The 26966-nt window shown below is 48.9% G+C and overlaps 2 protein-coding genes across 18 annotated transcripts in view; one reads left to right on the forward strand and one right to left on the reverse strand.

The window, feature by feature from the left end:
* The window catches only part of CCDC70 (coiled-coil domain containing 70), a 67148-nt gene extending 65474 nt beyond the window's left edge, over positions 1-1674 (reverse strand). For 4 of the 11 annotated variants that reach the window (XR_006543786.1, XR_006543792.1, XR_006543795.1 and 1 more), the window contains exon 1: positions 1341-1674. The gene's annotated coding sequence lies outside the window, so the exon portion shown is untranslated. The remainder of the gene's footprint in view (positions 1-1340) is intronic. The other 7 variants (XR_006543790.1, XR_006543789.1, XR_006543787.1 and 4 more) reach the window with 4 other exon arrangements.
* The window catches only part of DHRS12 (dehydrogenase/reductase 12), a 40714-nt gene that overhangs the window by 5181 nt on the left and 8567 nt on the right, over positions 1-26966 (forward strand). For 3 of the 7 annotated variants that reach the window (XM_025262954.3, XM_044926792.2, XM_025262955.3), the window contains exons 2-5: positions 5500-5633; positions 7971-8053; positions 12850-12942; positions 14156-14237. In XM_025262954.3, the coding sequence (XP_025118739.3) occupies positions 5500-5633; positions 7971-8053; positions 12850-12942; positions 14156-14237 (392 nt within the window). The other 4 variants (XM_006051906.4, XM_044926790.2, XM_044926791.2 and 1 more) reach the window with 4 other exon arrangements.

A 26966-nucleotide genomic window follows, 5' to 3' on the forward strand; every position in this document is an offset into this window, starting at 1 on the left:
TCATGTGTGCGCAGTTGCTCAGTCGCGTCCGGCTCTTTGCGACCCCGTGAACGGTAGCCCGCCAAGCTCCTCTGCCCATGGAATTTTCCAGGCAAGAATACTGGAGTGGGTTGCCATTTCCTTCTCTAGCGGATCTTCCTGACCCTGGGGCTGAACCCGCATCTCCTACATTGGTGGCAGGTTCTTTACCACTGAGCCATGGGAGCCCTCCTTAGGTTACTCATTTTTAGTGCTGCTACCAAAAAACCTGTATTCCATTTCACATCTCCTTGCTTCTCTCATTGTTCCCTGCTGTTGAATACTTTTAAGAACAACATCTACTAACTGAGAAGGATTCATTTCAAACCCACTATCTAATTTCTATAATTTTTTTAATCTCTGGAGCACTTTGCCTGATGAAGGCTATATTTATCATCCTTACATTCTCAGGGGCCTCAGGGTCTGTATCTGTGTAGCATCTATAAACTTGATAAATCCTTTCTAGAAACTGTGATGGATCCTCAGCTGGTTTTTGTTTTATCTCTCAAATTTTGTTTAAGCTCTTTCGTCTACCCCATTGTGTACCCCGTTGGGTTTTCTCTCAGACCTCTGCACGATAAGGTGGGTAGTCCTCTGACTCCTTTTTCTCCTGATGCAATAGCATAAATGCTTCTCCGTATGGAATCTCATCTCTTTTCCCTGCTCTTTTGCAAAACACTTCTGTGAGATAACCTAATAGTTGAGTGAGCCATTCAGGGTCTGTTGCTCTTCTGATCCTAACATATATGGGGTCCACACCCTATTATAGTAGCATAGTCATAGGCTTACAATTATATTATTTTGCCCATTTATCCAATATACGCCCGAAAGGGCTCTCCTTCAAGATAGATGGAGTAATTCCCATTTATAGATGGAATACTTCCCATTTTTAAAAGTATAACCACACCACAACACAAAAGATGAATAGCAATTCCAATATAAAAAATTCCACAAAAAAATCACAGCATTGATACACCAACAAATTGGCCCCCAACTCCCAAACTTACCCTACAAATCAAAGAATTCCAACTAGGGTAGACTTACCCCACAAGAACTAGTTCCCCAATAAACTGGTTCCAACTGAGCAGGTTCCCAAATCAGGTAAATAAACTTATCTTAGAAAACAAATGAACTAATTCCAACTAGGATAGGCTTACCCCCACGAGAACTAGTTCCCCAGTGAACCAGTTCCAGCTCAGGTACAGTCCAACAGCAATTCCCCTGCCCAACAGGGTTCCCCAACCAAACTGGCTTGTCCCCTAAAGGAAAAGCCCAAATTGAGGTGGGGGTATGTTTCCAGCGTGCACACTGGAGAGACTTACCCTACAAAATTTAGTCCCATCAACGTCAGTTTCTTGCCTCAACTGCTGGGCACTGGGGAAGCTGGTGCCACATCAGGAAATCTTGAAGGGAAGACCCTCAGGACAAATAGTTCCAGCAGCTGCTAAGGCCTTGCCCCAGTATTCCCTGATACATACCCGGGGCCAGGTAGCCACAAGCAGCAAGGCTTCTAGGCTGGCTAAGCCAAATTTGAGTCCACTTTCAGTCTGCTTGCCAAATGACAGGCCCATTAACCAGGAATACAGTTGGAAAGCCTAGCTGACAGAGAAGATGGCAGACTAATATCTCAAAATAACCATCTTCTCTGGGGTCTGGGTGTGAGGTTCTTTTATAGGACAGAGAAGGGGAGGAGTTGAGGAAGTAAAAACCATTATCTTGCAAATATCTCCTGGAAGGAGGTACATGTTAATCTCTTCAGGCAGAGGGGCAGGGCTTCCTGTATAATTTAAACTACAACTGTAAGGGCAGGTCATAATGTATGATTATAACAAAAGCAATGAGAAAGGAAGGTTAAAGTCAAAGAAACAGATCTATCAAGGACTCAGAATTGGCTTTTCTTTGCAACAGTGTGGCTGTCAACCCTGACCCACTGAATACAATGGCCTCCTCTTTCTTTCAAAGGGGTGTACTCGTAGTGACCACCATTTGCGGGATCTTTCCAAGTTATACAGAATGCAGCATGAAGAGCTTGAGTCAGCTTCCTGCCCCACTGGAAAGCAGACTTCTGAAAGTCTCTCCCCAGACTCTTTTGTGGGGTAGGAGGGGTGTAAGCTTAGGTGGTTTTCCCTGCTGTTGTGCATTTTGTGAATTGGAGGGAAAGACAATACCTTACTTTGATTCCAATGAGAGTCTGTAGTTTGGGTTTACAATACTTTTTCTTGGCACACCAGGATTTTTATAAAGCTTCCTTATATTGGGCCCCTAGGCAGCAGGATCTAGTCACAGTTTCCTTAACTTTGTCTGAACTTAAGAATTACCAGGGGCAATTAAAAAACAACTAACTTGTAAGCACCTAGCAGGTGTGGGTGGAACCTTAGCAAATTCCATATTGGGTAAATAGGGGAAGCGTGCTGAGGACCTTGCCTCCTGGTGACTCTTATATTCAGGGGTTCAGGAAACACTAAGTACAGTGATTGCTCAACTTGAATCAGTCTCCTGTAGGGCATGTGAAACCACTGATTGCTGGGCCTCACCCTGGAATTTCTGGCTCTGTAGAAAGATTCCCAGGTGATGTTGATGTTGCCTGTCCGGGGACCACTCTTCTGAGCACCACTGGTGAGGCTGAGCTCCACTCCTAGGCTCAGTGTAGAGAGCATGGAAACCCCTGTGGGCTTTATCACCTACCATCCCATGGTCTTGGGTAAGTCATTTACCTCTCTCTGCATCTGAAAAATAAGAACTGATATGAGGAGTTTATAAAAATAAAAAAGAGAGGGCAGGAGGATAAGAAAAAAGCTATATCTTATTAACAGCGGATTGGATCAGGGTGGAATCCCAGTGTTGAAGACAGAGGACAAAGGGAGTTATGACGTGTCCTGTAGGCCAGCCCGGCTCCACCCACTTGGCAACTGGCTCACAGCCTGGAGTTTGAGGAAGACGTTTAATCCGCAGGAGCCACCCTCAGCAAACCTTACTCCCTAATAGGATCAACGTGGTAACCCAGAGGCTAGAGTCTCCTCTAGCTGTGAGGAGGGGGTCTGGGGCCTGGTCCCTGTGGGGCATACCTGGGGTGTGTTCTCTGAGGCCTGCTCTTCTTGAAAGCTCTCTCTCCCTCCCCACCAGTGCCTTCTCCTGCCTGGGCCTCTCGTCACTGATTCCCTGATCCTGGGTTCTTTCCAAGAAACCTCTTTTCCTTTGCAGGAAAATCTTTTCACAGTGATTCTGGGATGTCCACCCGTGAGGCAAAACAAATCTTCCAGCTTCATCTTTGGTTATAGTTTAAGTTACTCTCGGAGTCCCTAATGATTTGAAGGACGAGCGAGCAGGGGAGGGAAGGGGCAGGGGAGCAAGCAAATGAGCTGTTTTGAACATGAAAGATATTAATATTATTATCAATACTAGTAATAATATTAGTATTATTATACTAATAGTACTAACAGGCTCCTCTGTCCATGGGATTCTCCAGGCAAGAATACTAGAGTGGGTAGCCATTTCCTTCTCCAGGGGATCTTCCTGATCCAAGGATCGAACTAATGTCTCCTACATTGTCAGGCAGGTTTTTTACCACTGAGTCACCTGGGATTGTGTTCTTAACTTATTCAAAGCATATGATAGATGCTTTACATAATTATCTCACCTAGGCTGCCCAAGAAGTAGCTTCTAACAGAACCTACTTCCCTTTGTGCAGATGAAAAGACTGGAGCTCAAAAGGGTTAAAACAACACAGGAGATGGCACAGCTGTTAGGAGGCAGAGCTGAGATTTAAATCCAGGTTGTTGGATCCAAAGGCTTTATGATTGAGATTACGTTCAGTTTCAAGTCAGCCTTTCAGGAAGCCTTTGAACAGTCAGAAGTCTTGCTTGCCCCACTAAGTGGGCTGCTCACAGCCGAGGCGATGAAAAGCTGCCCTGGATGTCTGGAAGAGTTCCAGGTGGTGAGAACAGCAGCAATAACCTTCTTCTTGGTCTCTTGACTGTGAGACCAGGGGCAATGACCGCCCCTGTGGCAATGACTTCAGACCAAACCTGAGCTCATAAACATTCTTTGGCCCTCTTCACCGGTGTCCAGGCATGTAGTTGGCAGTTGTGCTATACTAGGGTGTGGGGCAGGAGACCAGCTGCTGGCAGTCTTTGCATAAACAGGGCATGGGAAGGGCACAGGGCACCTTCCAGAACCTCCAGGGGAAATGAGTTGCATTCTGTGTTGCAGGGAATCAGCTCTTTGGGCGAGAGATACAGGCTGAGACCCCTAGCCTGCCGGTGTGTGGGGAGCTCTGACCTCAGGGTCTCCTGCCAACCCCTCTCCATTCCCCGAGCCGATTCTGTAACCAGGAAATATTAACTACTAGGACAGTCAAGGGCTTCCCTGGTGGCTCAGAGGTTAAAGCGTCTGCCTGCAATGCAGGAGACCTGGCTTCAGTCCCTCGGTTGGGAAGATCCCCTGGAGAAGGAAATGGCAACCCACTCCAAGTATTCTTGCCTGGAGAATCCCATGGAGAGAGGAGCCTGGTGGGCTACAGTCCACAGGGTCACAAAGACTGGGACACAACTGAGCGACTTCACTTTCACTTTCAGGACAGTCAAGGTAGACAAGGAGTCTCAAAGAGCAGAGAGAAGCAGTTGAAGAATTCAGAGTTCTTTCTTTCTTTATCTCTTCATTTTACTTATTTATTTTGGCCACACCACGCAACATGCAGGATCTTAGTTCCCTGACCAGGAATCAAACAAGTGCCCTCAGCATTGGGAGCATGGGCTCAACCACGGGACCATCAGGGAAGTCCCCCAGAGTTGTTTCTGACCAATATGATGCCTTTGGGCCAATTGGAAAAAGCACCTCCTTCTCATTGTGCTTTGCTGTCATCCGGCAGAAACTTGTCCTGATGCAAATGGGCCATCATTAAGATCTGAACGGCGCCCCCTCAAGGTGTTCGGCACACACCCTGTGGCCCTGAAGGAGCCTTGCTTCCTCCAAGGGGTTCAGCCCTCACATAACTGCACCTGCCCCTCCTCATTCCCAAATTGCACATCTCCCCACTTTGCTGTGGTCCTTCTATACCTGGGGAGGGACAGTGGGCATGATGTCCTGGGGTGCAGTGGGCATGATGCTCTCGGTCTCCTGAGCTCCTCTCCATTTGCCCCACCGTGGGGGAAAAGCCCAAAAAATAAAAATAAGAAAACCTATCAAAGAATGTTTTAAGGGGCAGGGGCACCTCCTGGTATTAGAGGCAGAGAAAAATAGTTTGGCTGCCAAACTGTTGGAATCTCCAGGTGTTTTCAGAAGTTCAGGAAGCTAATGGTATAGGCGCTGAGAAGATGGTGTTCTTCACAAGACCAGGGAGGAGAGCGGGGTCCCAGGGCGGAAGGGGCTGTCTGATGTGTGGGGAGAGCACTGCGCCCAGCCCAGGACTGGGCCTTCTCACTGCAGGAGGTTGTATTCCCTGCTCCTTAATGTCCATTCCTTCTGTGGGTCTGCTGCTTCCAGGAGTGGCTATGAGTCTGCGTCCAAGGACTTTGTCCCTGATGACTTGGAGGTCCAAGTTCCTGGAAGAGCCTTCATGGTCACTGGGGGGAACAGCGGCATTGGAAAAGCGACCGCCATGGAGATCGCCAAGCGAGGTGAGCAGCCTAAGTCGTGTGTGTGCTGGGCCCCAAGGGCAGCCTGCGGCCAGTCCACACTGGGGAGAGGGCCCTATGTCACACACGGGTCAGGAAGGCCCCAGCCGGCACAGGCAGGCGCCCTGGACAGGGACCCCGTGCTGACTGGCACAGCTGCCGGCTTTCTCTTGTTGTTCAGTCAGTCAGTCATGTCTGACCCTTTGCGACCCCATGGACTACAGCACGCCAGGCTTCCCTGTCTTTCACTATCTTCTGGAGCTTGCTCAAAGTCATGTCAATGGAGTCAGTGATGCCATCCAACCATCTCGTCCTCTGTTGCCCCCTTCTCCTCCCGCCTTCAATCTTTCCCAACATCAGGGTCTTTTCCAATAAGTCTGCTGTTTGCATCAGGTGGCCAAAGTATTGGAACTTCAGCATCAGTCCTTCCAATGAATATTCAGGACTGATTTTCTTTAGGATTGACTGGTTTGATCTCCTTGCTGTCCAAGGAACTCTCAAGAGTCTTCTCCAGCACCACAGTTTGAAGGCATCACTTCTTCAGCACTCAGCCTTCTTTCTGGTCCAACTCTCACATCTGTACATGACTACTGGAAAAACTGTAACTTTGACTAGACAGACCTTTGCTGCATTAAGCTTCAGACTAGAGGTGGACAGAGGGAGTGAGTGGAGGAAGCTCTCCTCAACACTTCATTCATTCACAGGAGAGCTGAGGTCCCGTCCACATGGCAGTGTTTTCTGATTAAGAACAGTAAGGGGCTCCAGTTAACCCTAGGCATCCGAATCACCAGTGGAAACTTAAAAAAAAAACACACAAAACTTGGACGCCTGGTCCCTAGTTCCTGTCTCCTCAGTGAGAATGGGGGTGGGGGGATGGGGGTGGGAGAGAGAATGGGAATCCATCGCAGTTTGGCCATGGACCCTAGTTGAGAACAGAGCCCCCAGAATAATGGAAGGCGGGGTGCAGTGAACTTCCTTCTTCCTTCCTACTGCTCCTGGTTTCCAGTCTCTGGAGTTTGAGCAGCTGGAAACTGCCTCCTCTCCCTCCTCCCTAAGCTTGGATCTAGAAAGAGGCCCTCTGGGTGCCCATACATTATTCAATCAGCTGAAGTCTTCCTCCAGGTAAATGACAAATTTTCTGCCCCAGCTCAACTGTCCCGGCTCACTCAACAGTACTGCGGTGGCTAGAGAAGTCAGCCATGCCTCTCTAGAGCCCCTTCTCCTGGAAAAATGGATGTTCCAGCAGAAGTTGGGGAAATAACCTTGGAATTTATCACTTTTCAAGATGCTTGAGATTTTTTTTCCCTCCAAAGTTAGGCATTTTCCAGGGGAGTATTGTGCCATTTGGAGCTGTATTTAATTATCTGTCAAAGCAGGGGGAAGATTAACTGCATCTTAGCAACTGGGAGGTACTCTGAAGAGCTGGGAGGAGGATCAAGCTGAGGGGCTGTTATGTGGTTTGCCTGGAGCCTCCTGTGCAACAGACCCTATTTAATAAAGCCGGGTGTTTTAGGCGAAGAAAGCAGGGTCCATAATGCTTATGTCTTAACTGCCGCAGCCAAGGCATTCCCCTTTAAATAAGCCCTGATTGATGATGGTGTGACTTTTGCTGGAATAGTCTTGAGTGCCGTTTATGGATTCACCCATTTAGTAAATATTTGTTAAATTCCGGCTACATATTAGGGGCTTCTCAACTTGGGCTGAACATTAGACTCAGCTGGGGGAGCTTTTAAACCATCCTTAGGCCGGGAGCTTTAAAAACTTTCCAGGTGGGTCTAAAGGGCAGCTGGGTTGAGACCGTGTGTCAGATTCCCTGTGAGATGCTAGGGATGCGGGTGTGACCAAGACTGACCCTTCTTATCCTTGATATGCGTGTGTGTGCTTAGTCACGTCTGATCTTTGTGACCCCTGGACTGTAGCCTGCTAGGCTCCTCTGTCTGTGGGATCCTCCAGGCAAGAATACTGGAGTGGTTGCCATTCCTTTCTCCAGGGGATCTTCCCCACCTAGAGACTGAACCTAGGTCTCCTGGATTGGCAGGCGGGTTCTTTACCACCAGGGAAGCTCATCCTTGGTGTATTCAGACCCATAAAGAAAATCAGGACGTTGCCCCAGTTGCACCGTCACCCCAGGTAGGCAGGAGCACGGATTCCAGGACCACCCTCTCCTTTCCACTGGCTGCTCTGACTGTGGGGACCATCTGTCCAGATCTTCCAGAATAGTCTCCGTGTCAGGTCCTCTTTCTGTGAGCCCGGGTGTGTTCATCCTGCCTTCGGAAGAGCTCGTCTCCAGGGCTGTCACTGTGGCTGTCCCTCATGGCCGCTTTTTTTGAATTCCACCAGGTGGCACAGTTCACCTGGTTTGTCGAGATCACAGCCGAGCGGAAGGTGCCAGAGCTGAGATCATCCAGGAGAGCGGGAACCAGGTGAGTGGCTCTGTGCCCCTCCTGCGGGGGGCTTCCTGCCTGCGGGGCACGGCAGTGTGGGGGTGGGACTCCTGGCCACGCTCCTGCACCCGAGCTGGCAGAGCTCTGTTCATGCTTCTGCTTGGGAGGCGGCCTCAGCCATCAGAGCTGGAGCCGCGCTTCTCAAAGGCTGGGCCCGACCCAGGTGATGGGGGCAGTGACCCCAACTCCCCCAGTGAAGGCCTGCCTGGGCGACATGACACAGACAGGCCCCTGCTGGGATCCCTCCCCCAAGAAGGAGGCCGCGTCGCTGAGACATGTCCAGGGGACTCAGGGTGAGCCAAGCTGTAAACCGACTCGGTGGCCTTCGGATAAAGAAGGACCGCAAATGACGTTTCGGCCTTGATGAGACCCGCTTCCTATCGAGAGTGTTCAAAGCTGGCTCACCGTTCTGTGGGCTTCCTGCTCTGACACACTTGGAACCAGGACAGGCTATATAATCTGCAGGGCCCCAGTGCAAAATCAGAGTGTGGGGCCCCTGGTGTACAAAGCATAAGACTTCCATATACATGTGTTATTACACTTGTTATATTATACTTGTTTTTCTCTTTCTGACTTCACTGAACCTATTTGCAGGACAGGAATAGAGATGCGCACACAGAGAACAGGGTTGTGGACGCAGTGGAGAAAGGCAAGCGTGGGATAGAGAGAGAGTAGCATGGAAACATGTACATTGAAAGTGGCAGTGTTAGTCACTCAGTCATGTCCGACTCTTTGGGACCCCATGGACTATAGCCAGTCAGGCTCCTCTGTCCATGGGATTTTCCAGGCAAAAGTACTGGCGTGGTAGCCATTTGCTTTTCCAGGGGATCTTCCCAACCCAGGGACTGAACCCAGGTCTCCTGCATTGCAGGCAGATTCTTTTCTGTCTGAGCCACCAGGGAAACCCAAACATATACGTTACCATGCGTAAAATAGACAGCATGGGAAGCTGCCGTGTAACACAGGGAGCTCAGCTCGGTGCTCTGTGATGACCTAGAGGGGTGCGATGGGGGGTGGGAGGGAGACCTGAGAGGGGAGAGGACATTGTATACTTACGGCTGAGTCATGCTGTTGTATGGCAGAAACCAACACAACATTGTAAAGTAATTATCCTCCAGTTAAAAATTAAAACAAAACCTAAGGCTTGCAGGCCGGTGAAGGCAGAGTGTTAGCATAAGCAGAGCCTGGATGTGGGGTCTGTGCACCTGTGCAATTGTTTCCCCGAGGAGCTGGCCCCGGTGGAAACCCCAGGGTCCTGGGGAGGGGAGCAGGCTGGCCGGCAGTGACCACGGGCCCCTTGCACGTCCACCGAGAGCGTCTTGCCTCCAGGCCCAGCTGGAGTTCCCTCCTCTGTCCTGTACACCCACTCCTCCGGCAGCCCCCATGCCTGCTGCCTCTCCATGTGCTGCCCACAGCTGAGGGGCAGACGGCGCCCCACTCCTGCAGGCGTGGGTCGTGGCCAAGAGGAAAAAAATTTACCCCAGTCTAGAATGGAGTATTCTGCCTCTGCCCATGAGGGTTATCCTTTATCTGGAAGTAATGTTTTCAAGGCAAGAGGCTGTCCTTCTCCCTTTGACTTGGCAGCCTCTCTCCATCAGATGCCCCCGGAAGCTTCGTGCTGGCCGTGAGCATGAAGGTCTCTAAACCTTCCTCCGCGTCAGCAAGTGGGGCCGCGATCTGGGGGCTGCAGTTCTTGAGATGGAAGGCTGGCTGCCTGCTGGTAACTTTGGGTGGCGCTGCTGCAGGATGTAATGGGAACACTGATCTCGGGCCATGGGCAGGGGAGGGCTTGCCTGGATTCCAGCCCGCCGTGGGCTCGGCTACGTTCTTTACCAAGTGGATTTATATAGGAAAAGATGCCAGTATGGTTCTGCTGATGCTGTTGAGCCCTCCTTATACCCAATGGCACCATCTTTGGGAGGAAGAACTGAAAGCAGGGACCAGCATGTTTCCTGGGGTGCAGAGAGGGAGCCCCCAGCTTGCAGCCTGCCCCATCCCCACACACAAACCCCCGGCAAATCCTCTCCTCTTGCATCTGTGTAAGTGGTCTCCAGCACTCACTGAGAGCTCGGCGGTCCAGGGCTGGCGATACCTTCTGCCCATCCCTGGAGGTGTGGTTTCACTGACTCAGTGCCTCCTCCAGGCTCTGCTGCTCTGTGATGACCTAGAGGGGTGGGAGGGAGGCTCACGAGGGAGGGGACATTGTATACTTATGGCTGATTCATGGCATTGTATGGCAGAAACCAACACACTATAAAGCAATTCAGTTCAGTCACTCAGTCATGTCTGTCTCTTTGCAACCCCATGGACTGCAACACGCCAGGCCTCCCTGTCCATCACCAACTCCCAGAGTCTACTCAAACTCATGTCCATCAAGTCAGTGATGCCATCCAACCGTCTCATCCTCTGTCGTCCCCTTCTCCTCCTGCCTTCAATCTTTCCCAGTATCAGAGTCTTCTCCAGTGAGTCAGCTCTTCGCGTGAGGTGGCCAAAGTATTGAAGTTTCAACTTCAGCATCAGTCCTTCCAATGAACATTCAGGACTGATTTCCCTTAGGATGGACTGGTTGGATCTCCTTGCAGTCCAAGGGACTCTCAAGAGTCTTCCCCACACCACAGTTCAAAAGCATCAATTCTTTGGTGCTCAGCTTTCTTTATAGTCCAACTGTCACATCCATACATGACTACTGGAAAAACCATAGCTTTGACTAGACAGCCCTTTATTGGCAAATTGTTGATAAAGCAATTATCCTCCAATTAAAAAAAATTTTTTTTAAAGCTTAAAACTTGGAGTTGTGGGCCCCTCAATTGTAGGTGGCGGATGGAGCAGCAGCGAGTATGGGGATGCTGCTGGAGGAGCAGGTGCGCAGAACAGGGGAGGGAACCCCAGGATCAGCTGCTCCTCTCTGTCTGTGAAGCTTTGTCAGGGGGACGAGGGGAGGAGGTGGGCTCTGCCCTCACTGAAGCCTTGTGGGCTAGACAGTGCGCTTGGCTTTCCTGAACCTCAGTTTCCTCATCTGAAAATTAGAAGTGATATTATTTTGTTCAGGTTCCATTCAGCACACACCATCCTTAGTTGCGGCATTCGAATTCTTTATTGCAGCATGTGGGATCTAGTTTCCAGGCCAGAGTTCCAACCCGGGCCCCTGGGTTTTTTACACACCAGCACCTGGCTGGTTCCTTCTCCTGGTCACAGAGGACAGCTGACCTCTTCTGGGCACCTCTGTCTTCCTAGTTTCTCGCAGAGGGAGCCAGATGATTCCTTTCACCTTTTCAGGACGTTTCATTTCACCAGAATTCATGGCTGATTTCCCTGTTCCCTGCTGCTGCTTCTATTTAATTCTGAGATGCCTTGGGTGCTTCTAGGAAACTCAAGGAGACTGTGGGATGATCAGAGTAAAACTGATTTTAGCTCACTTGAATTTTGTTGGTTTTCAAACCTGGATTTTGTGAGTGTTTCGCAGCCCTGCAGGATGGGAGGGGGTCCTACAGTGATGTCGGGGAAGGCCTTGGAATGAAAGGATTAGGTGTCCGGACTTGGCCTGCCCTCAAGAGGCTCATGGCTGACTCTGGTGTGAGTCAACAGCCTCGTGTTCACTCTGGCTGGGCCAGGGCCTTCAGAGACTTTTGAGAAGAGTGTAATCCTGTACGGACAGTGCTTTTCCTCTCCCTTGAAGGCAGAGGAAGACTCAATTATGGCAGACTTAAGCCGAACACGGCATTCAAGCTCCTTACAGGCCTTCTGAGTCATGGTAACGTTTCTCATTCCCTGAGCCTTTGTCTCAGGGTGAGGCAACATGTTTTAAGATCAGTAGAAATTCTTCCTTGGGTTCAGTGGCTCAGTTGCTGGGGAAACGGAGGCAGGGCACTGAATTCTGCTTTATCATGGGTTTTATGGCTTGTCTGGAGGTCAGTTTCCAGCAGCAGAAATCTCTGCCCTGGGTTGGTGATAAGTCTCTGACGCCTGCTGGAGTTCAGGGACGCTGAGCCTTAGCAACGTTCAGTGACGTTGAACTCAGGGACATTCAGTGGGTGCTGAGAATGCAAGTTTCATTTATGTGCTGGGAAAAAGGGCCCAACAGCCAAAGTGCATTGCTCATTTACATGCAGGGCTGTGTGTGCATCGCTGGCATGGGGCACCCTCGATGTGGCTCCTCCATCAGGGAGTTGTGAGTCTACGGAGGGTGGGGTGGGGGAGTGGGGCTGTGTCCAGAGGTAACCATAGCACAAGGCTGGGATTGACATTGTAAGCAAGGACTGAGTCACAGAGGAAGTTGTCACCTCATAGTTCTGATGTGCCCTAGATATTCTCTTAGGAACAAAATGTTGACAAAACCCCCCCAAATGATTGGTAGGAAACTATGACACATCTATGCAATGTTTTGTGGCCATTAAAAGAAATAAGGTAGATTTATATTTAAGAAAAAAATCTCTAAAACATCTTGTTAAGTGAAAGAGAAGGATATAGAACAATGTATAGTCTGAATCTATTTATATGGAAAAGGGCTACACATACACATGTATATGTATATATAATGCTTAGTATATGTATATAGATATATGTTTATATATAATGCCTACAACATGTATGTATAAATGTTGTATGTAGTTGAGGTATTTCTGGGTGATTCATAAGAAATTGTGAACAATTGTGTACTTCTGAGCAGTGAGACTTTCCATTTTCTATCATTCCAAATGATTTTTTTTAAACCCTTTTTAATGAAAAAAGTACATTTTTTAAAAAAGCTTTACAACTTCTTTTGTTTTCTGGTTTAGAACATCTTTCTGCATATTGTGGACCTGTCTGTTCCCAAGTCAATCTGGAAATTTGTTGAAAATTTCAAGCAGGAACATACCCTCAATGTCTTGGTGAGCTTTGTAAACATAAATAGGGGATAAAACTCATGCATGTGTGTTTCTCCTCTGTGTGGATGAAGAGTGTGTGTGTGCGTGTGCGTGCGTGCGTGTGTGTGTGTGTGTATATCTTTACGGCGACACCTTAGTGAGACTCTTTGATGGGGAGGCCTGTTCATGTCACCAGGTTCACTCATTAGAGTCATTCTAACCGTGTTGCTTGGATGTGTGAGTAAAGGAAGGGACCCTATACTGGGTCTTTGGGGGTGATGGAAAAGTTCCATTTTTTCATAAAATGATTTGTGTACTGCCATTCTTGAACTCTGTAGATTTGGCGATTGATGTATTAAAATTAGAGGCTCGGGGGAAATTAAAAAGCTTAGTCCAAAAGAACACCTGTTGCAGACAACCAAATCACAGTCAGTTGCTCCACAGAGAAAGTTGGAAGACTCGGGTGGGTTGCTGTCCCTCTGCTCCTCCCACATATTCTGCTTTGAGCTGAGCTGCTTTTCTGCCCAAATAGTTTCTCATGTGCTCCAAAATGTTCGTTCAGACCCAAGTCTAGTCTTGCACTGTCCAATATACCTACAGAGCATTTGAAATGTAGCTGGTTCAAACCGAGATGTTCCATCAGTGTAAAAATCCACCAAAGTCGAAGACTTAGGGTAAAAAAAAAAACAAAAGTAAACTAACATTTTTATATTGATTACATTTTTATGTTGATTACATCTTGAAATGCTACTATTTTAGATATAGTGAGTTAAATATTATACATTATTAAAATCAATTCTGCCCGTTTCTTTTTATGTTTTTATTTACTTTTTGGGTGAGTTACGTTTTATTTGGGGCAAAATGAGGACTGCAGCCTGGGAAACAGCACCTCAGATAACTTGGAGAAGCTGTTTTTCTCTTTACCTTTTTAATGTGACTACTTTCTAGAAAACTTGAAATTACATACTTGTGCTGGATAGCATTGGTCTAGACAGATTTCCAGGCCACTTTATTGTGAATCAGGTTGCCTGGCCAAGCCTTAGTCGCTGGAGGTCTCCGCACAGTCCCATGGCTGAGCCGGCTGCACACGTGGTTTTGGTGTGAAGAGACAGTAGAGCAGAACATGAGTTGTCATCCTACACATGTGTGACCAGTGGTGGCGTGGAGCTGTGGGTTGTGGAAACAGGTCCCTTGGCCCTATTTTCCTTTATTTTGAAATGGGAACTGTAATTTCTAGATCAATAATGCAGGTTGCATGGTCAATAAGAGAGAGCTCACGGAAGACGGACTCGAAAAAAACTTTGCTACCAACACTCTGGGTAAGTGTAAGCGGCTCTCTTATATATTTTTAGCAAAATAAATGGAGAAGGATCAGGAAAGTAGTGATAAACTTTTGGAGTTCTTCGTGCATAGCTTGATTGTATTCACTTTATCTTTAAATGCATTATTTTTTCTTCATAAAACACTCTTGTCTTATTTTTTATAGTATGCGTTAGTGCCGGAAATACTATTCTTAAAGTGGTCTTCTCCTGGGAAGCTCAAGGCTCATTATAGACATGACTTTGGTGAGGAGGGCAGGGTCACCTTAGGTGGAGAGGGCAAGTATGAAAACTGCAGCCAAGAGAACTCCCAGCCAGGGCTGAGGAAGGGGCAGCCGTAAGACAAGAACATGGACCTAGAAAGGCGTTCGTTTACCTGGAACACAGGACCCCCGGGTTCCAGACCCTGCTCTGTAATAACTGGCCCACACGTTTTGTGCCAGGTGAGTGATTCTCAAAGTGGGGTTCCTGGACCATCACCAGGGAACTTGGTGGAAATGCACATTCTTGGGCCTTACCCCGAGATCCAGTGAATCCAAAACTGGGATGGAGCTGAAAAATCTGCGTTTGAACGAGCCCTCCAGACGATTCTGATGCACACTTAAGTTTGAGAACCAGTGGGCCAGGATTTTAGCCTCTTTGGATTTTTCTCCTTGAACCAAGGGGTCTGGAATACAGATCTTCCTCAACTTGGGATGGGGTTAGGTCCCAGTCAACCCATCGTGCGTAGGTTGATCACGTTGTAAACTGAAAATGCATTAATCCACCTAACCTATGGAACATCCTTGCTCAGCCCAGCCAACCTTAAATAGGCTTAGAACACTTAACGTTAGCCTACAGTTGGGCAAAATCATCTAACACAAAGCCTAGTTTATAATAAAGTATTGAATTTCTCATGTTTATGAAATATTGTGCTACAAGTGAAAAACAGAGCGGTTTCTGGCCCAGAGTGGCTGTAAATGTGCAGGCTGTTCACTCTTGTCATTGCTTGGCTGACTGGGAACTTGCTGCGCATCCTGAGAGAGCATCTTACCGCTTATTACCAGCTCAGGAAAAGTTCAAAACCCCAAATTCAAAATACAGTTTCTAAGGAATGCATATTGCCTTCACACCATCGAAAAATTATCATTCAAACCGTTGTAAAACGGGGACCGTCTGTAGACGATTTCAGTGCCTTGGAGAGATTTCACCTTGGAGAGGCAATGAATCTCAGATTCTCCCCGGTGACCATACCGCTTCCTCTGAGGAAGTGAGGCTTTTAATAAGGCGTTTTAATTAATCCTAAGTCACAAGATGAATGGTGGGGGTTCCTGTGGCTCCTGGGGTCATTGAGGGTGACCATTAGATAGCAACCTCTTCCCACCCAAGAACTGAACAGCGTGAGGAGTAAGGCAGTAGAATAATAATGAACGAAAGCCCTAAGTCACTGTTGTTGCTGATGAGGCTGGTTGAAGGGTGTGGCTCAGGTGAGAGCCAGATGGCTTCCTTAATGCTGAACTCCCAGAATTAGACAGCCTTGCTGGCTTTGTTGATGCTGGATAATCCCAGACAGACACCACCAACCCCTCCCAGGAAGCCCAGTGTCTTGCTCCCAAATGTACTACATTTATTACCGGAATGCTCACCTCCTTGGGATGGGGGAAGGAAGGGGCCGAAGGAGGTTGCTCATCGTGCTCTCTCCAGGAGGAGGGGAACATAGGGAGTGGAGAAGGACCCTTCTGCCCAGCTCTGAGCTTGCATTTCTTTCTTTTTAAACAAATCTCTGGGAGCTTGCTATGAAATGCTGCAGGTTTAGGACAAAATGTTCCCATCTTCTGCTTTGTTCCAAATGCGGTATCCTTGCCCAAAGTACCAGAAGTACACGAATGTGGGGTCATGCCAGGGTTTGCCTTCTGACTCTCCTGGATGGTAGGGACTCCTGGGGTCCTAGCAGCAGGCCTCCTAGGTCGGCTGCACCCCCAGGATCAGCTATGTGATTTGTAGGGCCCAGTGGCAAACAAAAGTGGGGGCTCCTCTGTTCAAAAAGTACAAGGGGTTGCACAAGACGAAGCCAGCTCTGCTGCTTCCCACCCACCCGTCCAGCACCCAACGTCATCCCACTAGGTGTGTGCTGCGTGCTAGGCCCGGGGGGGCAGGGGATGTGTACACGTCATTGAACCCGCAGCACCGCCCTGTAGTGAGGTATTCCTGCCTGTACAGTTACAGATGGAAAAGCTAGGACTGAGGGAGCTTGTGTAACTTGCCCAAGGTCAAGTGGAGGAGCCAGAATTTGAAGCCAAGTCCATCTGCCTCCAGAGCCCATGTTCATAACCAGGACCAGTTCTGCCAGCCTCTCCCCCAGAATCTCCTCCCTCAGATCTGAAACTGCTTTAATGTGAAATAAGGGCTAAGGGAGCCTGGGAGTGGGGAGACCTGCCATGCTGGGGAAGCATGGTGTGGGGCTGGGGCACTGCTTAGAGGACCCCCTGGGAATCTGCATTGATTGAGAATGTGGGTAGATCTGATGGACTCCAAGACTGCCTTTTTTTTTTTTTTCCCTGAGCTGCATGGGTTGTGGGATCTTAGGTCCCCAGCCAGGGATTGAACTCAGGTCACAGTAGTGAAAGTGCTGAGTCTTAACCACTGGACTGCCAGGGAACTTCCTTTATTTTTTGCCTTTTTCATTACACAGCCGGTTATGTTGTACTTTTGTATGGATCGGGTCTGCTTCCAAGGACCTTGATATCTCTTCATTTTCATTTCCTACTTGTGCTAGAAACATTGATCTTTCCAACTTCTCTGAGAAGCCTGATAATTCTCATGCTTAATATTTATTCATCCTCTCCAGAGGGGAAGATGGAGTCCAATATACACAGAGGCAATTCAGTGACGGGAGGGCAGGTAGACGTCTCTCTGCTTCACAGCTGAGGAGATACAAGGAGGTTCAAATATTATTATTCTTGAGCAGGTCCCGAGCCCAATGGACAGCTCAGACCTATGTCTGAGTCCTAGGAAATTGCTGGCTGCCTTTCTAATACGAAACATGTTTTCTCAGCCCGATTATGCAACACGAGTTACATTGTTTTCTGTTTTCTAAGATTCAGTTGGGCCGATAGAAATACCTCCAGTCCTCAGGCAGACGTCAGTAGATTCCTGATAACCCTGAGGACAAGACAATACTAGCATCTGCAGAATTTATCACCAGGTTCTAAGGGTTTGGAAACCCTTAGGTTTGGTGGAGGATCACTGAGATGCTGTCAGAACCTGTGACTGTGTGTGGCTCTGCGTGACAATATCATAGTACATGAATTAGATACACTTTGGAAATCACTCTCCTTCTCCTTTTGTGGGTGTGGGTGGGGCCTGGAGAGGTTTTTCATCATTCACTCTCCTGGGGAACAAAAAGGAACTGCCTGGGGCAGCTTTGTGGGGAGATGAAGCGTGGAGGTGAAGTGATCTCATGAGACAGATTCTGTTGGGTTGCTGTTCTTGCTCCTGGGTTTTGGGTTTTCTCCAAGCATATACATTTTGCCTGTTAGCATTCAGCGGCATTAAGAGCCTGCGAGGAGGGAAGACAGATGTGGGGAGGGGGTGGTGGCGCTTGGCTGAGTGCTGTGCTGGCAGCCGGCCACAGCCCGAGCTCGAGCCGATTAAAACTCTCACCCACGTCTCAGCCCCTCTCACCCACGGGGCGCAAGACGAGGACGCTGTCCACGTCCTCCAGAACTGCTGTGTCACCAATTAATTGGCTGTAATAAACAGGCGGGGTGCCTCAGCCCTTTAGTAGAAGGTGGGGAAGTTCAGTTGAGGTCATTTTGAAAGGCCATACATACATCGTGTGTGCGAGCATGTGTGTGCTAAGTCGCTTCCAGTCATGTCCGACTCGGCGACTCTATGGACTGTAGCCTGCTAGACTCCTCTGTCCATGGGATTCTCCAGGCAAGAATGCTGGAGTGGGTTGCCGTGCCCTCCTCCAGGGGATCTTCGTGACCCAGGGATCGAGCCTGAGTCTCCTGTGGCTCCTGCATTACAGGCAGATTCTTTACCACTGAGCCACCAGGGAAGCCCATACATACATCAGTGTGCAGTAAATGTTCACGTTCTCTTCACTTCACATTCTGTTATCTGGAGCTTTCTACTGCTGGCATAGATCCATGGAACTGCTACTGAAAGCAGGGACCCAGGGTCCAGAAACACCTTAATATGTTTTTGTTGTTTAGTCACTAAGTCACATCTGACTCTTTGCGACCCCATGGACTGTAGCCTGCCAGGCTCCTCTGTCCATGGGATTTCCCAGGCAAGAATCCTGGAGTGGGTTGCCATTTCCTTCTCCAGGGGATCTTCCTCACCCTCCCTGACCCTTCCTGATCTTCCAGGATTTGAACCTGCATCTCTTGCATTAACAGGCAGGTTCTTTACTGCTGAGCCACCAGGGAAGCCCCACCTTAATAGTGATGATACTAATGGTAATAAGTACACACTGGACACTTTCCACATGCCAGGGCTGCACTGTTTTTCTTGAATTATCTCATTCAGTCCTCCTAACAACTCTACAGATTTCACAGACAAGGAAACAGGGTCAGAAATAGTTTGAAACCAGAGTCTGTGACTCACCTTCCTAAATAAAATTATAGTTGGTACATTTTTGCTATAGGGTTGTATCTGTCAGCTCTTGCTGACATCTCCCAGATCTCTGAGGAACACAATAATAAGCATGTATTTCTTGCTAACTCTTATGCCGATCTGTTGGGTGGACTAACCTCAGCTGGGCTCAGCAGGGTATCTCAGCAAATAGGGTCTACATTATGTTCCAAATCTTTGTATCCTCCTTGGACCATTAGGCTGGCCACAGTATGTTCCAGCAGCAACAGCAGAAGCCCAAGTGTGCAAGCACCTTGCAAGCAGATCTGCTAACATCTAACCACTAATACAAGTCATTTCACAGAGCCCTGAATCAAGAGTCAGGGAAACATACTCCTCCCAGGAAGGTGGGGAAGAGGAGGTGAATATGGTCAAACAATAATCTGCAACAAGGGTCTGTTTTATTACATTCTAATTCTTTGGAAATGGGTCCTCTGAGTTAAGGATGTGATTAACTATTAGCCTGAAATGTTAATGAACAAAATATTTTGTCCGTTCAGGAAACATTTATAGAGCACACACTAAGCTGTGGTCAGTGCTAAGGATTCAGAAATTATAGGGACTCCTGGTCCAATGGGCCAGCCAGACACACAGACAATTTCAGTAACTATACAGTAAGTTCTCTTTTCATCCATGAAGGGAACTGGGGTCCAGACCCCAGGAAAGCAGAGAACAGTACTTCTGAGGGATATGCCCTCAGACACTGAATGTGTTTGGCACCAGGCATTCTCACTTATCAATAATCCTTGGTTCCTGAAACCTTCCAGCTCCCAGACTTTCAAGATTCCCAGAGAGACACAGTACCTGGGAATAGTAAGCAGTACAGCAATGTCAGGTAATATTTCTGTAACACCCAAATGCCTTAATCTGAAATTGCAGTCCTTTGTTATTGTACTTCCCCTATCCACCCAGACATATTTCCATTATTTCCCAACATGGATCCTCTGCCAGTGCATTATTATTTTTAGAAATATTTACTTATTTGACTGTGCTGGGTCTTAGTTGCTGCCATGTGGGATCTAGTTCCCTAACCAGGGATTGAACTCGGGCCCCATGCTTTGGGCACTCAAAATCTTAGCCACTGGACCCCCAGGGAAGCCCCTAGTCAGCCCATGACCTCCATGCTTTTATCTCTGAGGCTCCTCTGCCTGGAATGTCCCCTTCCTGGCTCACTTTCACTTCTCTGTGACTCTGTGGGGAGCACCCCTAGCCTGGAGCTTGGCCAGGGCTCCTGCTCTTGGCTCCCAGAGCACCCTCTGTGACTCTGTCTTAGCACCATAGAAGTCACCCATCAATAGGTGGTTTCTAGTAAAGGGCATGAATCACTGAGGGCAGGCACTGCCTGGCCCTTACGAGGAGCTCAGCCTGTGATCCAGCTCCTCTGGTGACGTGTGCAAACTGCCTCAACCTCCCCAAGCCTCACATCCCCATTCTGTAAAATGGGATCATGATACCTTTACAGGCTAGAGGCAAGGGTTAAAGAAGGAGTTGGAAGCTATGTTCCCAGGAGAAATCAGATGTTCACACAAAAACATGAGCACAAATGTTTATAGCTACCTTATTTTTATTCCTCATCACCCTAAACTGAAGACAACCCAGCTGTCCTTCAACTGGCGAATAAACTGTGGTACTTCCACAGCATGGGATGCTGCGCCACAAATAAAAGGAACAAAACAGGGACATTTACAGCAATGTGGATAAATCTTCAATGCATTGGTGAAAATCAAGCTAGACTCAAAAGGACGCATCATACAATTCTATTTACATGACGTTCTGGGGACTGGGAACAGATCAGTGGTCGCTGGGGGTTAGGGATGCAAGGAGGGTGTGACCACAAAGGGTCCAGGTGACTGTGAGGGAATATTTGGGGTGATGGATGGTTCTGAATCACTCTACAATGTAATGCATAGTTAGTTACCCAACCTGCATTGGCAAAAGCGCATAGAGCTATACACACTCACATACACACACGAGTTTTACTGTATGTAAAGATATATAAGATAAAGCAAAAAGAAAGGACAGCATCTTAGCTCTGGGCACAGTGAGTCTGTTTCTTGGTAAGAAGCAGATCCTTCATTAAGATGGATTTGAGGTGCCCTCCTTGGTAATCCACACACTCCTAGAAAGGGCACTGTTTTCTCTCCAGCTTAGAGCACAGGTCACCTGGCTCAGGCCTGGGGACAGCGGGTGCTCAGCACTATCAGCTGGCGAGGAGGACACGCAGTGGCATCTTCCATGCAGTGCAGTGCTGCGCAGAGGTCGGGGTCAGAGTCCCAGAAGTCAGAGGTCATTCACCCGTAGGCTTTGGTTTTCTGCTGCTATCGAGGCTGTTTGGGATGAGGCAGAAAAACCTTCTAGAGTTGAGCCCCTGGGCCATGGTGTGCCTGGACCCCCCCCCCCACCTGCCCTGCCTGCCTCTCCAGGGTGGTATCTGAGCTGCTGCGGTGCTCAGGCTGGGGTGATCTTTCTCAGGGTCCCATGGGCACCACTCTCGTACTCTCCCAGCCAAGGAGCACTGGCCCCAATCCAGGGAGCCAGCAAGGTGCCCAGCCCCATCCTGTCCTGGGGGCTCAGAACCTTGTCTGATGATCTGGTTGGGGTTCCATGGGTGTTTTTCAAGGAGTGCTACCCACAGCCATTCAAGCAAGTGCTTATTTGAGGAATCTTAAAAACAAAATCCCAATTAAGTACCTTCATGCTTTTAATGAGCGTGCGTTCTCCCTGCTGTAAAGCAGGAGCTTTCCCTGTGTCCCAGGTGTAGTGGCAACAGTCTCCCTCTCAGGTGTGACAGCAGGGAGCAGATTCAGTCATCCTGCACCAGAAACACTGCTTTAGCCTCTAGCATCCTGAGGCACGGGCCTCCCTGGTGGCTTCAGGGGTTAAGAATCTGCCTGCAATGCAGGAGACCTGGGTTCGATCCCTGGGTTGGGAAGATCCCCTGGAGGAGGGCATGGCAACCCACTCTAGTATTCTTGCCTGGGAAGTCCCATGGACAGAGGAGCCTGTCGGGCTATAGTCCATGGAGTCCCAAAGAGCGACTGAGCGACTAAGCAACAAGAGTCCTCAGGCTCAGACCTCGGATGGCCTGGGGAGGACAAGGAACTGATGACATTTTCACCTCTCTGGGTGACCTGGAGCCCAAGACAGGTGCCAGGCACCACCACCCCCACCCCCAGATGGCTCCTTCCCATTAGAGCTCACAGAGGTCTGTCCCCACGTTTAAACAAGGCTCTCTGGCTGCTCTCGGCTTCCACCGCCCTTGAGTGAACCCTCCACCCCCAGGCTCTTTGCACAGACTGCACCCCACGCCTGGTCACCCTCCTTCCCAGCCCTGCCCCTCCCACACTCTGCCTCTCCTCTCAGTCTTAGCTCAGGCGTCATCGCTACTGTGGCTCTGTCGCACCCCCACCCCGCCCCCCGTGCTCACAGCGGCCCCCACACTTCCGCACAGCACTGGCCTCTTGCAGGTTCATTACATGGCAACGTGTTAGTGCCTGGTGAACACCTCGAGGCGAGGATCCCTCTCAGTACTTAGTACTGGGTCTGGCATTTAAAGGGGCTTCCCCCGTGGCTCAGGGGTAAAGAATCTGTCTGCAGTACGGGAGACACGGGACACACGGGTTCAATCCCTGGGTCAGGAAGATCCCCTGGAGGAGGGCATGGCAACCCACTCCAGGATTCTTGCCTGGAGACTCCCATGGACAGAGGAGCCTGGTGGGCTACAGTCCATGGGGTCGCAAAGAGTTGGACACGACTGAAGCGACTTAGCACACATGCAGCCACTGGTATTTAAAACGTGGAACTGGAAGTGGCAGGCAGAGGGGGAAGTTGAGGTTGGGGGCACGGGGAAAAGATCTGACTTCCCCTCACGCTGTCTGACCCCAAACCAAGAGTAAATGCCCCACGGGAAGTTGATGACTCGAATTATCTTCCTTATTACTGAGAGCAGGACTCAGCTTGGTCCTGCTTCCTCATTTTCTCTGGGACTCTGTGCTGCCAGCTTTCCCCGTAATATGATCTTTGAAATGGTCTTTATATAATTTGTAAAGTGAGTGTGTGAGGCCCCGGGGCTCACTGTGGGATGTTTGTGTTACTGTACCCGTGGGACAAATACCAAATGGTATTCCCCATGCAGCTGTCTGCTCCTTTAAAATCCACACCAGTAACTTCCCAGGGGTAGAAGGACAATTATTTTCCCCAGCAGATAGTACAACTGGTAAAGCATGGACCCAAATATACCCACCTAGTAACCAAAATGACTTTAATTCAAGCTGGTTTTAAAGGTTTCTTTTAATAGAATCTCCAATCAGTTCTCTGTGCTAAGTCTGAACGCTGCAGTATATTTTTCTCATCAAACAACTATTTTAATGCTATTGAAATATATCATACCCATGCTATGGTATGGTTTCAGGGGCCCCATAAATTTAATATTTGGATGGAACTGTGGTTTCTGCAACGCTTTAAGAGGACTACGCATCTGTCCTCCAGCATCGCCCAGCTTGACACAGTTTAGCATCCCTTCCTAATTAGCTTATAGAGAGAGATTTGCTTCAAGTCATGTACCCATGTCATAAAGGTCCTTGTTGCTGTATTTAGAAGACTGTGTCCAACATAAATCCACTCCCAAATCTCCTTCTCGTAATGAACTTCCATCGACATAATGAGTTCCTTGGAAGGAAGGCATTGTGTAAATTTAAAATACTAATGAGTCATAATGATAATGAATCACTTTCCTTATTACTGGGAGCAGCCTCAGCTTGGGCACATTATCCCATGGCTGAAGGTGTCTTCCCTACACCCAGGCCTGCCTCCCCCAGGAGCCCAGACTCTAAAATAGCTTCTCCTTTTTATTTATTTATTTTTTTCTTTCCACATCAAAGCTCAGAATCCCCCAAATGTCCCTGGTCTTAGCTAGTCAGCCTTGGAGGAACAGAAGTTACAGAACTGGTTCCTGATAGCACTGAAATGGCCAAAGACACCCACAGCCATTTCCAGCAGAGCCTGCCTGTGCCTTCCAAGGGATATTCCCATGAGCTGATGGCACAGGCGAATGGGTGGGTTTTCTAGCTAAGACAAGCCCAGTGTGTCAGCGATTGTCTGGTTACCAGGAGCAGGAACCCACACAAGCTGACTAAACAGAATTGACCTCCTGGAGGGGGACGCAAGGGTGGCCTTCATAGAACTCAGTGGTGGAGGCACAGCTGGGCTTTGGGGGGGCGTCAGGGACAGGACAGGAGAGCATGAGGACCGGGCGAACTTTCCGTTTCTCTGGGACCGTTGTCCACAGACTCCATCCTAGCCCTCCCTGTGTCTGCTTGTCCATACCCACGGGCCAAATATGGGGGCCGCTGAGTCAAGGGTCCTGTGTCCACATGCTTGGAGGGAGAGTTCGACTGGCACAGCTCAGATCAGGAAGAAGAGAAAGTGCTGATCGCTCAGTCGTGTCCGACTTTTGGGACCTCATGGACTGTAGCCCACTAGGCTCCTCTGTTCATGGGATTCTCCAGGCAAGGATACTGGAGTGGGGTGCCATTTCCTTCTCCAGGGGATCTTCCCGACCCAGGGATTGAACCCAGGTCTCCTGCTAAGGTCAGGGTCACCTCTAACTCAGTCTGCTCTGTCCATGTGGTTGAGGCCACATGGCTCAACAACAGTGCCAGGCCCAGGGTCACGACTCGGTGTGTGTTGTGATAAACAGGATACGGGGGTCACCCCTCAAGGCGGGGGGGCACATTTTCAGAAGAAGTCCACCATGCCAGGTGGAGGAGTTTTCTGCTTAATCTGATTGGGAGCCTGGAGCGTTGTAGGGCTTTGGGGCAGGAGAGTGCGGGCCGGTGGTAGGATCTGTGAGCTGGGCGAGGAGCTCCTGGCACCAAGTTCATCCCCAGGGAACAGTGACTTGCAGACAAGGGAATCATTCCTACTCCCTTGGCACTTCAGTAGGCTGGGACTCTGTGGTTTAATGACTCAAGGAAAGAGAGATTAAAAAGAAAAAAAGATTTGCCATCTGTTTTCCACTCTGCATGGACTTGCTGGGAACTTGGAAAAGTCACAGAACCTCTTTGGGATTGTCTTAATTCCAATTCTTTTCATTAAAAAAATATATAAATATATACATGAAGCGAAAGTGTTAGTCACTCAGTCGTGTTCAACTCTTTGTGACCCCATGGACTGTAGCCGCCAGGCTCTTCTGTTCATGGGATTCTCCAGGCAACAATACTGGAGTGGGTAGCCATTCCCTTCTCCAGGGGATCTTCCCCACCCAGGGACTGAACCTGGCTCTCCTGCATTGCAGGCAGATTCTTTACCATCTGAGTCACCAGGGGACCCCAAACATATACATACATATTACTTTTACATTTTTATGTTATTAATTGAGCAATTTTTTTAAAAACTTCTTATTGGCTTTAATCAGAGATTGATAAAATTGGGGAGCATCCATTTAGCAGTAGATGGGGCATGAAAAAGCTGTACAAGTCTAGAAATTTTATAGGCAGGAGGGAACAGGAACAAGGAAGTTATACAGGGCATTTCGCAGATTTTTCTTGTGTTTCTCTTTGCTGGCCTGAAAAGATGTGGAAGGCACATAGGAGGGGCCTCAGAAGGGAGGCTAGGAGGCTGGAGGATTCTAAATTGCTTATGGCAGGAAAGAGAGGCTTCATCTCCTTCTGAGGGAGGAGAAATGCTTGCTGCATGTGAAGAGTGACACATGTGTTTTGAAATGATAAAGCTGGAGACCCAGGAGGCAAAAAAACGTGCATGATGGCTCAGATCTGCTTGGGGGTGTAGCTGGGCCCCAGGAAGTAGGGTGGGGAACTTGGAATGAGGGAGATTTTTTTTTTAATTGGAGTGTAGTCGCTTTACAGTGTTGTTAGTTTTTGCTGTACAACACCATGGATCAGCCATAGGTGCACACATATCCCCACCCTCTTGAATCTCCTCCCCTCCCCCCACCATCGTCCCCTTCTAGGTCCTCACTCAGCACTGAGATGAGCACTCTGCGATGACCTGCAGGGAGATCTGTTGGGTTTTTTTTTTTTCTTTTTTTAAGATAGAAGAGGCCCCGGAAGGCCTGTTGTTAAAAACTGCAGTTTCTCCAGGAGTTTTTAGAAAGCACCTACTACCTGGCTGTGCCCTACAGGTGAGGATGAGTGGCCCAGCTAATCTTTCTACAGGGTAACTCTGAAAGTGTCAGTCCTTCAGTCGTGTCCAACTCTTTTGTGACCCCATGGACTGTAGCCTGCCAGGCTCCTCTGTCCATGAAATGCTGCAAGCAAGAATACTTGAATGGGTTGCCATTTCCTTTCTCCAGGGGATCTTCCCGACTCAGGGATTGAACCCACGTCTCCTGCATTGCAGGCAGATTCTTTACCAGGGAGCCACCAGGGAAACCCCGCAGGGTAAGTCTACTAGCATCTAAATGGATACAGCATATTCTCGCAGAGGATGAAGCAGAAAACAAAATACATCAGTGTTTCCTGGGCTTTGGGGAGAGGCGCAAAGGGGCCCCCCAGCTCTCATCCATCCTGGAGGTGTGCTGGGTCAGCGGGGTGAGCAAGTCTGATCCTGGAGGGAAGCACTGGAGTCTCTCAGGGAGAGGGTGAAGGCTTCCGCGTGGAACCTGCTTCCAGCTTTCCTTTCCTTTCCGCCAAGGAGTCATTTACGACTATCTGTCGTGGCAGGGCTGATAGCTTTTGGCAGAAGTCCTTTCTACTTCTCGCAAATTAAATCAGAGAGAGAGTCACCAGCAGTGAATGCAAAGGAAGGGTTTAAGGCCACCGCATGGAGGCGAACAGCTGTCGGAGGCCCAGCGTTCACCAGACATTAAAAATCACGAATATTAAAAACAAACAAGCACAAATATTAACAAGGCTGGCCCCTCCAGCAACGATTCGGGGTATGGAGAACTGAGAATGCTGTGTGAGGTGACAGGCACAACTGAGAATCGCTAATAATAATAGTAATAATGATAAAGAAAATGGCAACAACCAGTGCCCACAGAGAGCATTCCAGTTCTCAGGCACAAACCCTCTGATCCCAGGAGGTGGGCTGGCCAGCTGTCGTCTCCTTTTCGTAAGGAACCCAGGCCGTACTGCTCCGGCGACCTGC

Source organism: Bubalus bubalis, chromosome 13 (genome assembly GCF_019923935.1).
Source record: "Bubalus bubalis isolate 160015118507 breed Murrah chromosome 13, NDDB_SH_1, whole genome shotgun sequence".
In the NCBI taxonomy this organism is placed as follows: Eukaryota; Metazoa; Chordata; class Mammalia; order Artiodactyla; family Bovidae; genus Bubalus; species Bubalus bubalis.